The sequence below is a fragment of the Aedes albopictus genome, chromosome 2 (genome assembly GCF_035046485.1).
Source record: "Aedes albopictus strain Foshan chromosome 2, AalbF5, whole genome shotgun sequence".
NCBI lineage: Eukaryota > Metazoa > Arthropoda > Insecta > Diptera > Culicidae > Aedes > Aedes albopictus.
This window is the reverse complement of record NC_085137.1, coordinates 82,301,103-82,314,264: the sequence shown is the minus strand read 5'-3', so window position 1 is coordinate 82,314,264 and position 13,162 is coordinate 82,301,103. Positions and strand designations below refer to the sequence as shown.

Sequence of the window (13,162 nt, the reverse complement as noted above, 5' to 3'; positions counted from 1 at the left end):
ATATAGTTTCTCCGATCGAGGTGAAATTTTACACAGTTGATATGGGACCAAAATGGAACTCAAAAAGTGTACAGGAGTAAAATGTCTTTTGGTGTCCCACACTAATGAACATACTTGATTACAACAACGTATAGTTTTATTATTGAACTCCGTCGATCTTCGGCGGATTTTGCACTTATTTGCGTTTCTCAATATTTGTAAGTGTACAATACTCTTGAATGATCCCGTGATTCATTGAAGCCTTGAGAACACCACCATGGCTCTAGGTTTGCCCGTTTAACTTTTGTTGCCAAAGATAAACGATTTCAGTAACCCTAAACATTAAAAGACACATCAGGATTTGTTTTAAATCATTAGTAATCAAATGGATGCGGGTACTCCAAAATTAGGTAACCGCTATGACCCATTAAAATCATTTTCCACGCTACGTTAGCCACCAGCCAGTCGTCGCCGTCAGCGTCGTTGCCGAGGTCGCTGCTGTCAAGAAGCACCGAACATATTTTATTCATAGGATTGATTTTCCAATTGAAAAGCTTCAATAATGACTGTTGGAGGCTGGATGGCGGCGCTCTCGTGTTCACCTAGTTAGGTTCGATCTTGTCTGCAGGGAAAAATCCCCGTTCGTCCCTGTCCCCTCCATTGAGGTGAAAAACCACATTCCCCGCTACATCAGCCAGCGAGAAATTCTTTTGAAGGGCGTATGAACGTGGTTGGCGGTGCACACTCGACAGGTTGAATGTTTCTCCGGAAGTGAACTTTCCACGAAAATCGCTGTAACACGTGGAAAGAAAGAGACCCTCCTAAGGAGACAGCAAGCTGCCCCCGAACGGGAGGAAATGTGAAACCGATGAGGGGGAAGGAAACTCCTGGTCTGATGAATAAAATAAACGATGATTTTTCTGCAATCAAAGAAATCATGTGCTCGAATTGTAAATGGCGCCTAATTGAAATACAGCTGTTCGATGAGTGGAAAAGAAACGGTTCAGAAGGAATTTGCAAACACAACAAAGGTAAAAGCGCGGTGGAATAATATGAATCGGTAATTTGGTTGGAATTCTTCGGAAGCTTTGTGCTTGCGACGATTCGTATATTTTGAGTGGAACAGGAAGATTGTTACTTCTGTTTAGTGGTGTTATTAAGAGATTTCAATTGTGTTTAGATAATATCGAGGTCATGTACAATAAAAGGAGTTAGCTGAATTAGTCCCATTCATGTTTCCCTGAAAATACTTTAGAATTCTTCGATAACATCATTTGCTCATTTGCTAAATTACTTTTAACTCTTGAGTTTCCCGCTAAGTTAGGTTAAGAGCAACTGAAAGCTAAAAGATAATTGGTTATACTACCGCTCACATCTTGAAGTTTGATCGACCCAATTTCCAGGGACACAAGTTTTAGGATAAACACTGTGGGGCATAATTGATCGGACGAACGCTGATTTTCTTACAAAATGGCCAAGCTTGAAATGCTGTAACTATGGCTTGCTTTGACGTATTGACCTCAGTTTTTGACACGGTTAATATGCTAAATTTTACGTATACGGAGTACAACATGTTTTCATTCATAGGTCGTTCACAAGGCGTTTAAAATGTGCAAAAGTGATCGGACAGCGGTATGTACCCCTTTGATTTACACGCTTGCCGCTGTCCGATCACTTTTGCACATTTTGAACGCCTTGTAACGCTCAGACCCGTGAACGAAAACATTTTGTACTCCGCAGACGTGAAATTTAGCATATTTCTAGTACCGTTTCATAAATTGAGCTCAAAACGTCAAAGCAAACCATAGTTAGGAGCTGTCCATAAACCACGTGGTCATTTTTTTGGGACTTCTCAACCCTCCCCCCCCGCGTGGTCATTAGTCCATACAATTTTTTTTTTCCTACCATACAAAATAGTCATTGGCTGAACCCCCCCCCCCCCTCATGACCACGTGGTTTATGGACAGCCCCTTACAGCATTTCAAGCTTGTCCATTCCGATCATTTCTTTACGTTGACGCGAAAATGGCTGGAATCCACTACTTTCTCCCGATGGAGATGGACTGACTAACATTTGAGAGTTCCAAACTCCATTCGGATGTCGTTGGTGAACACCGTGACAAGCTGCAACAGTTGATGCATCCTTTGCACTGATTCTTCAAACATCTTCAATTCATCCATAAAGGAGTAGTGGATTGCTGTTGTACTTCTTCCCTCCCCCCCCCTCCCCCCCCCTTTCAGTTGGAAGACATGTTAGCATTAAATGAGTGATCTGCTGATAGGGTTCATTGCAAGGCAGAACCATAGTGAAGTAAAGGTATCGCCTTCAGCCTGTTGATGTTCACGACTACTTTGCGCAACTATTACCCTTTTTATTCATGTTCCTCTGTCTTTCGATGATTTGACTACATTTACTGCATCTATGATCACCAGATCTTTGCAGTCACAGAGTATGCTCTACTTTATTGCGAGCACCGATGGAACAGAATGATATGCGGAGATTTTACGAAACTGTCAATGGCGTGAAAACAGCGCCTTCTCCCGTCATGTGCAACGACCGTGATGGAAGCTTGCTGACAGACAAAACAATCGTGGCTGCCAGGTGAAGAGAACACTTCGAGGTATTGTGGAACGGTGAGTACCCAAGTAACAATCTTGATTCTATTTGGTTTATATGTTTTTGCCTTTCTCGTACACTAAGTGTACTGGAAAGGCTATATGTTCACTCCAAAAATGACTTTTTGATAGGAGGCCGGGAGATTCGAGTCACATATACCAATCAACTCAGCTCGACGAATTGAGGTGATGTCTGTGTGTGTATGTGTGTGTATGTGTGTGTGTATGTGTACAAACGAACTCACGTCACTTTTCGGCAGTAAATCTCAACCGATTTTAATGACCGACGGTTCATTCGACGCGGAATCTGGTCCCATTGTTTGGTATTGAAAATGGTTCGGATCGGTCCAGCCGTTCCGGAATTATGGCCATTTAGGCGTTCCGGATCGGTACCCCAGGAAGGAGCTAGATATGAAAATACAACAAACCCACGCATGCGACACATCAAACCACGGCATTTTCGATAATATGGTGAACGGTAAGCAAGAAAATAGTCTCAGACCATATCTGAACCGGTAATGTTCCGGAACCGGTTCCGAAGGTCCCACCAGAAGTGGCCAAATATAAAAGTGAACCAAACCCATACATGCGACTCATCAAATCGCAGCTTTTTCAATAACCTGATGAACGGTCAACATGAAAATAGTCTCAGATCATATCTGAACCGGTAGTATTCTGAACCGGTTCCGGGTGTCCCGTCGGAAGTGGACAAATATAAAAATGAAACAAACCCATGCAAGCGACACGTCAAATCGCGCCTTTTGTGATAACCTGATGAACGGTTAACAAGAAAATGGTCTCAGATCACATAAGAAACTACCGGTGTTCCAAAACCGGTTCCGGAGGTCCCGCCGGAAGTGGCCAAATATAACAGTGAAGCAAACCCAGGCATGCGACACATCAAGTCGTGGCTTTTTCAATAACTTGATGAATGATAAGCAAGAAAATAGTCTCAGACAACCTAAGATTCTACCGGTAGTGTTCAGGAATCGGTTCCGTATGTCCCGCCAGATGTGGCCAAATATAAAAGTGAACCGAACCCATGCATGCGACACTTTAAATCGCGGCTCCTTAGGCGACTTGATGAATGGTTAGTAAAAAATAGTTTTAGACCATATTTGAGACAACCGGTGGTGTTCCGGAAACGGTTCCGGGTTCCCTCCGGAAGAGACCAAATATTATTTTTTTGTCTTTATTAACGAGATTTTTAACTCGACGCTAGTTCATCTCGGGACCCTTCCCTTCCGAAGGAAGAACCTACATTTTGTAAATATGTCGGGAGTGGGATTCGATCCCAGGCCCTTGGCATGATAGTCTTGTGTTCTAACCATCAAACCAGGCCCGCTCCACCGCCAAATATTTAAGTGAACCAAACACATGCATTCGACACATCAAATCGCGGCTCCTTAGGTAACCTGATGAACGGTTAGCAAGAAAATAGTCTCAGTCCACATAAGAAACTACCGGTAGTATTCCAAAACCAGCGTTGGGTGCTTCGTCGGAATTCAAAAGTGAGAAAAATTAAAGCAAGCGATAGATATCTTGACAAAACTAAAACGATCTCATCCAATCACACCATTTCAGATTCCTGAGATGTAATAATGCAGAAGGATGGGTCAACGTTGTATGGGAAAATTTAAATTTAATCGTAATAACTCCGAACAAACTTTTTCAATTCTCTTTCGCGTCTAAAATGACTGCATAAAATTTTTGTGCGACTGGTTGCTCCCTCACGCACTGTAATGTGGTTGAAAGTTGAATGGGATTCAGTATGAAAAATTTCAGTTACTTGCATGTTTTTGTCAAATTTTACAAGCATGATTATAAAATATAGCGTGTGTAGAAGTGTGTAGAAAATTCTTTGTCGAAAATCGTTAAGGTATCTGTGTTTGTGAAAAAGTTGTATCGTCTTGGTGTTGATCGGCCTCTAGTGATAGTGAAGGAGGTCAAGCTGTCAACTGAGAGGTCTGATATTTTCCAGCTCTGCCTATACGTTGAACATAACGTCGGAATGTGTGCCATCAATAAGTTTAAAGTCAATTCAATGATGCAATGATGGCTCTGATAAAATTCCAAGTAAAGTATTCTCATGATTCAGGAACATTTCAGCTCACGTCAACGGAAACGTCATGAGTACATATTCGACGAGAAAGGCACTATCACCACTAGGTGGATCTATCCGGGTTTTATGATAGTTTTATCATAGAATTGCATAGTCAAATTAATCTTATCATTATCTCTGCTGAGCACAACTGTTCTTCATCAATCTGAGGTTTTAAAACTATCTTAAAGAATACTTGCGAATCAGTGCATAAAACCACAAACACAATAAGAACTATTGCCCTTAATGCCATTTTTAAGAGGCTCTCGTAGTTATCTTCAATTTTTATTCATTTTTGAGCAAGAGTAACTATTCTGGAGTGAGAACAGTTTGGTAAATGAAAAAAACTCCATCATTTCATTCCGATTGCCGTAGATCCACTATCACATCCGTCCCGAAACCCGACCCTGAAGCGGCGCATTGCTAAATTCCTTCGGTTTCAGCATCCAACAAGAGGTAGGTTTGGTCATTGGACGTCGATTTCCGTGCAATCCGTAAATTCATCGGACTGCAGGCACTGATAAACAATCCGAGAATCAACAATTACTTACCTGTTGGATGACCAGAGGAACTTGGCACTGCACCGCATTATGACTAATATGCGGAACAGTTGCTCCCGGTTGGCAGCGGACCCAGGCTGCTGATGGAACTAATCGGACGGGGGATTCAAGTTTTAATTGTCGGCTTTCATAATCCAACGCGGTGCGATGAAATTATTTTGTTTGTTTACAATTTACTACAAGATTTATGACGTTCTCGATGAAGTTTGCATAAATCCGCATAAAGAACGTCATAAATCAAAGTACTCTTGGGTAACACTTCTTATTCTTGGTTAAGTTGAAATAAGTTTAAGGTGGTTTTTTGGTGTTTTTTATGAAGAACGTTATAAACCTGAGAACTCTTGAGTTACGCTTTTAACTCTTGCTTGAGTTGAAAGTAATTTAAGACGATCTTATGGTGATGTTGATTGAAACCAGCAAAAATTAATGACGTCTTCGTAGATTTCATCGGAAGCCATGCTGCTCTCGTGACTTGAAATAATAATTTTGAAGATTCTCCCATTGCATTATTATCGTAGCGCTTTGCAATTTTCGAAAGTATCTTGCAACATATATACGATAAATTTCGCTTGGCAGTGGAAAACCTTGCTACATCACGGAAATATACTCATTTTGTATTAGAAACTAATACCGATTATAATGTTGTATCATGGACTTCCTGATGTTTTTTTTCCCGAGTCAATTTAACTTTTCCTCCAACATAAAAGCTGCAGCAGCAACAGAAGTTGTCAAAAGCAGTCAATTTTATTATCGTTTTATGATGCACTTGAAGAGCTCTGGAAGGAGAAACTGATTCGCCTAGAGGAAAACTTGTGAAGTACAACAGGTTTTAAGAGAATCTTGAAATCAGTAATCCAAGACCAGCTTAGGATGGGCCTCTTTCGTCTTATGGCGGGTTTATGGTTGTGTTGACGTAGTTATGCAGAGTAATTTGGTTTTTGCTTGGTTTTAAAGAACGGGTGTAGAAGAATTCTTCAAAAGCATTATAAATTTAATTTTGTTACTTGGGTATGTAAGTGCAGAATTCGAATCGATGACGACGGACAAACGACGAGGTTAAGACAATCATTAGAGGACTGCCCAGTCAACACACGATCGTATATGATGTTGGATAGGATGCAAAAGTGGAGGCGATAAACGCACACTTTACACACGGTTTAATGGAAGCACGTACGCATATGGCTTCCACTTCAGCATCCTATTCAGCATCATATAAGACTTTTTGTTAGCTGGGTAAAGAACAACAAGGCGCTGCTGGGAAGAACAAGCTCCCGGTCGAGCTTCTCAAGCACGGCAGTGAGCAGCTGTATCAACTCTTACACCGTATTATATTGATGATATAAGATAAGGAAGAGTTGCCTGCTAGTTGGTCTTATTTGCCCTCTATACAAGAAAGGACATCGACTGAAATGTGCGAACTACAGAGGTCAGGTATCAGAAGGCCGGCTCCAGAGGCACGTTATCCTCCATTCGGGACATTTGTGCCATCGCCATACATATAAGCCTATTTCATCATTTACCTGAGGGAGAATGGGGTAAGGGATGGAAATTAGGAAAGGGAAAGGTGATGAAATAGGAAGGGGTACAACCTAGAAGAGGGAATGAACGCATAAGCGCAACGAGAGCTCATAGCCAATATCACAATGGGTTTAATCAGTGCCCTGAAAAGGACACTGTAAAACGCATAAGCATGAAGAGAGCCTATAAAATCATTGGAGGTAGCTTGTGACGTCATGCGACTTTCAATATGAGATTGAAAGGCACGTCATCGAAAGCATCCTCAATATTCGAGAAAACTCCCAAGCAAAAACTACGTTTGACCGAGTACTTTCTTGAAAACGTATACAACTTTGTATAAAGGAGTCACTGTGCCACATCCCAAATTGGGAGGCATGTGAGTTCACATGAGTAGGCATGTTAGCCATACGAACATCACAGATGTGAAAATCGACAATGCGTTTCAAGCATTTCCGAAAGAACGAGGTAACCAGATAAATCTGAAACTCATTCATTCTTTATACAACGTACTCACCCTTTCGGGATAAAAATATGAAGTAATTTCACGCCATGAAAAAACCCAATAGAAAATAACATGAGATCAAAACATGTTTGAAATACTGAAATACCTTTGGAGAAAAATAGCACAAAACCCCATTTGCTCGTGGAGATTTGAAGTATATATACCCAAGTAACACCGAAAACATAATCCGAAATAGCTAAATATTCACTTTGCCCTACAGCAGTTGTTATGAAGTTTCTCGAAACATATTATGTCATGGATAAGTCATTTTCATGATACCTAAAACTTATACACAGTGATCTTCTATTTAGAAGTCTTATTAAAGAATATATTTTGTTTTTTCAAACAAACATTGCATGTTGTTTTCGATTATGTTGGGTATGTTCTATTTGAGTACACTTTGTTTGTGACCATACATGCTCAGTATGTACTATATGTCATATTAGAGTAGCATTTGCAGTTTCTTGTTTAAGACTTGTTTTCAATCATGTTTAGACAAAACATAGTATGTTTCGTATGTTTATAACTAGTCGAATTTTGGTTTTCTGCAGTATGATAGAAAACATGTGTAACATAAACCTCATTCATTTTTTGAACAGGGACATGCTACACTACCGATCATAGAAATGTAGAATCGATTTTTATTTCCTACTTAAAAAATATACTCCTAACAGAATCTTAGCTATGAATACCTATATTAAAAAATGGCAGGAATATATGTTACCACAACATATATATGATTATCTATAAGGGCCGATTTTACCGAGCATAATGCTCTTTGAGCCGCTTCAATGTATAAACTGTGATAATTATTTGATACTTGATATTTGTTGTCTTTCCAAATCGTGACAGATATCAAACCGTTCAAATACCAAACCAAACATGAGAACCAACAACAACCACAACAAAATTATCCACAAAAACAATATCAAGCCAATTTTGAATCATATCCCAAAACATGTATCATGCCATGTCACAGAGCTCCATTTAATTTAACTTCTAAATTATTAAATATTTATCAAATATTCTATTATGTTTCAATAATTTGTTATATGTATGTATAAACTTGACAAATTCTTGAGAAAAATAAAACATATTTGAGTTTTTGTGTTAAAATAAGATGAACACTATTTATTTATTTTGATGCAAAATTCTTCAAAAATACTGATTTATAAGGCGCATTAATTTTATCGGGGTACAATAGTCTATTTCACCGTAAAAAATGATTGGCATTAAAATTTATGATCACAGTAAGGCAATTAGGCGTTAAAGTGGCTTGGTAGAATTATTGATGCATGTCGATTTTCGCAGTTGTCGATTTTTATTATTGACATTTTGAAACTTAATTTTTTACAGTAATAAAACATCTTGATTGTCAAGGCACTGTTTTCGAGAATTTGTTGAAAATATATAACGGAAAACATACTAAGATACATAATCAAGTATGCTCAGATCCATATAGAACATGAATATGACATCACAAAGATGTTGCGCAGGCTCCACCTTCTGCGCTTTTTCAGTCGTATAGCAGTCTGCAAATCGGTTTTATTGCTTCACACCAAAACTTCGTAACTGGTCATATTGGAGTCGAAATAATTTATATATGACATGTTGTGTTACTTGGGTATATATATATATATATATATATATATATATATATATATATATATATATATATATATATATATATATATATATATATATATATATATATATATATATATATATATATATATATATATATATATATATATATATATATATATATATATATATATATATATATATATATATATATATATATATATATATATATATATATATATATATATATATATATATTATATATATAGCTATAATTCTCAAGCAGAAGCTAGAGATTCGTAGCTATACAAAAGACTGGTTTATCCGAGGATATTTTGAACTTGAACAGGTCAGAGTTCCATTCAGGAATACCTCTTGCGGTCCGCACAGACTGCAGAGGACAAGCTTCTTTCAAAACAATAGCTATGGTATACCATAATGAAGGGCGTTGTAGTAACAAAACCACAATGGAACTTTCTTGGGGTAGCAATGGAAGCTAGTTATCCATAAAATGTGGTTGCTATCAATTATTATAGGTTCCCTAGTTTGTTGAGCAGGGACGCCTGAATACGCAAAGTTTGCGAAGTGCAAAGAAGGTGAAATGGAGACTCCTCGGAATGGAGACACATGCCAATCAGTCAACTCATGACAAATTCTGCTCATACAGAGTTGGGTTAGGTACAATTCTGTGTTAAGTTATACATGAACTGTACTACTTAAGTATTCCATTAAACTGAAGCATCTCAAATTAATGTTTGAGCTACTTCAGAAGACGTAATCATCGTAGCAATACTGCCAAATACCAGAGAAAAGATGTTGAATACAAGAGGTTGCCTGAAGAAGGCATCCATAAGGAAATGTTGAAACATACTGTTAACCTTATTCTAAGATACAGCATGCTCGAGGCACGACAGTCCAGTTATAATGAAAGAAGCAAAACTGGGTTCACAAGGTAACCTATACAGAAGTTACTCTACGAAAATGAACTTTTTGAAGTAGAGCCACTTAGGCTACGCACGTTTTTTACGCTGAAAATTGATCTGAGGTTTCCTAACCGTAGCCCCTACCCAAACTAGACAGGATTACACTCTTCCCAATTACAGCACAAAAAGGAAACATCAACGACAAACGAAATCGGTGTCAATTGAAAAACGCCAATGGCGAAAACGCATTAGGCGAAACCATATAGGGTGACATTGGGTATTATCGGCAGGTTTGTTCTCTTCGTCATGGGGGGTTTTTGTCAGCCAAATTGCCTGAAACTTGGCCAAATAATTCAGCTTAGTTGGGAAGGATTTCAGACCAACTCTGAGTTCAATTGGTTTCAAAAAACCCTCAAAGACGAAGAGAACAAAACGGCCGAGAATAGGCAATTTCCCCTATGTAGGTAGTAATGTCAGCTAATTTACAACATTTAAATAATCCTGCCCTTATTTAGCCTCAAATTTGAGACGTTTCTCTGAGATAATCGGTTGCCTTCTTATTATCTCAGAGAAACGTAAGGTCTACTGCACAATTGCATTGCTCCAGTTAGTGCAGTGAGGGCGTAATACTGTGAAGGACGCCCTAATTCTCCACAGGCTCCGTTTGTGGCTAGGTTTTTATTAGACCCCCCTAACCATTCATTCCTTGGCACGGTAAGCATATCTAGGCTGATCGGGAAAATAAGTTAACAATGATGGTCCAAACGAGCCCGAACATCCGAAGAACGAAAAGAAAACTTGCGTTGTACAAGACTTTGATTCTCCGGTTGCTTTATACGGTCATGGAACGTGTACACGTCGAAAGAAGTTGATCGGAGAGCCTTTTAAGTCATCGATCGTAAAGTGCTGCGAACAATACTCGGCGGTAAATTGGAGGATGGCATTTGGTAGCGTCGCATGAACTGCGAATTGTACCAAGTATATAAAGAGATGGATATAGTGAAGCGAATAAAACACGGCAGGCTGCGATGGGCTGGGCACGTGACTCGTGTGCCGGAGGAACGACAAAAGTCGTAATCATATTCGGCAGAGAACTAGGAAAGGATCGTCGGCTTCGTGGAAGGCCGCCCACACTTTGGCTTAAGGTACACCGGGGCAAGTTGAAACGGGTGGGGCAAGATGAAACACGAAGTTTTGAAACAGACTTCAATACAATTTGGTAATTTATCCTTCGTTAAAAGATTGTTTGAATTCAAAACTATGCGTTATGACGATCAAACTGTTTATTATCATTACAAAACATCATGTTAACCCGCTGTTTCATCTTGCCCCACCCGTTTCAACTTGCCCCGGTGTACCTTATTGCAGTTGAGAAGGACCTAACTGCCGTGAGCGGCATAATTGTCCCATGTTGGAACAGGGCTTCCTATAGACCATGGGACAACTATGTTGCACACGGCAGCTAAAAACTCTCAACGTTCAGGGCGACTGGAAGCGATTGGCTTAGGACCGAGCTAGTGAAGACGGATACTTTATTCGGTGTAGACTTACCACTATGAGTTGTAGCCCATTAAGTATCAAGTATTACGAGCACCGAAAATGTTGTTAAACGAGGACCAGAAAAGTACTGTGATATTTTTGTGTGCACGGCACGAACTTTTCTTCCCGTGTCTTCTCAAGAATGAGAACCGCCTGGTCCTTAAACCAGTTATTTAGGATGACCTGACTGATTCCTCCCAATATTTCTACCGGCATTCATCCAAAGATTCTTCCCGGAACTTCTCTCGATATTCTTCCTGGACTTTTTCCCGGATTTCCTGGTAGGATTTCTCCCTATCTGCTCCAAGCATTCTTCCAGGAACCTTTCCAGGGTTTCTTTTAAAGACTCAACCATGGATTTTTCTAGGATTCTGATAGGATTTCTTTCAGGAGTTCTTGAAGTTATTGCTCCGGGGATTATCACAGAGGCTTATACTGAGATGTATACAGAGATTGTTCCTGGAATTTCTCGCGCATTTTTGCCAAAGGTTTCTACCGGGATTCCTCCAGGGATTTCTACCGGGAGTCATTTGGGGAATTCTTTCTTGGTTACTGCAGAAATCATTTCTTGATATCCTACAGAATATTCTTCCAGGGATCTCTCCTCGGTTTCCCCCAAGGATTGCGCGAAAGATTCATTGTGGGTTTCTCCCAGGTTTCCTTCCGGAATTTCATGGAAGATTGTTTATGTTATATTTTCCGGAATAAGTATAGGATTTATTTTCCATACTTTTTCATAGTTCCAGTTTTGCTACATGGATACCATGAATGATTCCTTCGAATGTTCTTCTAGGAATTTCAGCTAGAACTACTGCACGGACTTCTGGAATGACTCCAGGACTTTCTCCCGAGATTCGAGATTTTTCCAGAGATTCCATGGAATGTTGGATTTCTATTGCAATTGGCCCGCAAAAAGATTGGATGGAGTTCATATATTTGTGAAACCTTGTTTATTTTAAAGAGTCATGATTATGGATAGCTTAATAATTTTAACATTTCAATTTTGGGATACTTGGCGAATAAACGGGTTAGGCAAACAAGTCAAGTGATGAAATAGTTTATGCAGGTTATTTACTTATGCTTTATTTTTATTATAGAGACTGTCAGTAGGTTATTCAACCCTCCTAAGATATTAGGATCCCCTAGACTTACATATTTCCTTATGTAAGCTCTGTAATATTCAAAAACTAAAGACATTTCTTGCAATGCGCATTATTCATTTGCGTCATTTTAAGTTCAACTCGTTCTCTTGCTTACTATCGGTGTTGGTATTTTTGATTATGGCAATGCTGGTAAATATGAACGTTGGGTACACAGTCCTATACTCCTCAAGTGCTCTCTTGGGTCTTTTCACCGTCTGCTGGATTGTCGTCTAGCACTGGGACGAACATTTCAGTTTTTATTTTCTCGCATGAGCGCAATTCTAAGAAATCGCTGCCATCAAACCGGGCGGTGGTGGCGCTGCGATGGTGGCAATGTCCTTTCCACTACTTCCCCGCCAGACACATTCATCGACCACCACGACCGACGACGATGATGATGATGATGACGACGACGACGGTGACGGGTAACCCTCCGTCCGCATCGTTGTTCACTAACTCACCGAAAATAAGGAGAACGCGGTGAAGCAGCAGCAGTAGCGGCACCACCACCGCCGTTTGTATAGCAATCTTTTATAACCGAGGCTTTCAAGGATCTGAAGTGAAATGTGCTCCATCGAGACCCGCGCGCGCGTGCACATACATACATGTTGGTGAACGCGCACATACACTTGAATAATAAATCACATATCACAAGGGCATTTTCCATCTGGAATACATTCTACGTGAAGGTTGTTGAAC

General features: G+C 39.6%; 1 protein-coding gene across 1 annotated transcript in view; it reads right to left on the bottom strand.

Moving 5' to 3' along the window:
- LOC134286099 (uncharacterized) overlaps positions 1–12,906 on the bottom strand; it is a 34,564-nt gene extending 21,658 nt beyond the window's left edge. The window contains exons 1-2 of the mRNA XM_062847668.1: positions 12,768–12,906; positions 5,247–5,344 (exon numbers count right to left, since the gene is read on the bottom strand). Coding sequence (XP_062703652.1) covers positions 5,247–5,344; positions 12,768–12,906 — 237 coding nt within the window. The remainder of the gene's footprint in view (positions 1–5,246; positions 5,345–12,767) is intronic.
- Positions 12,907–13,162: the final 256 nt, after the last annotated feature.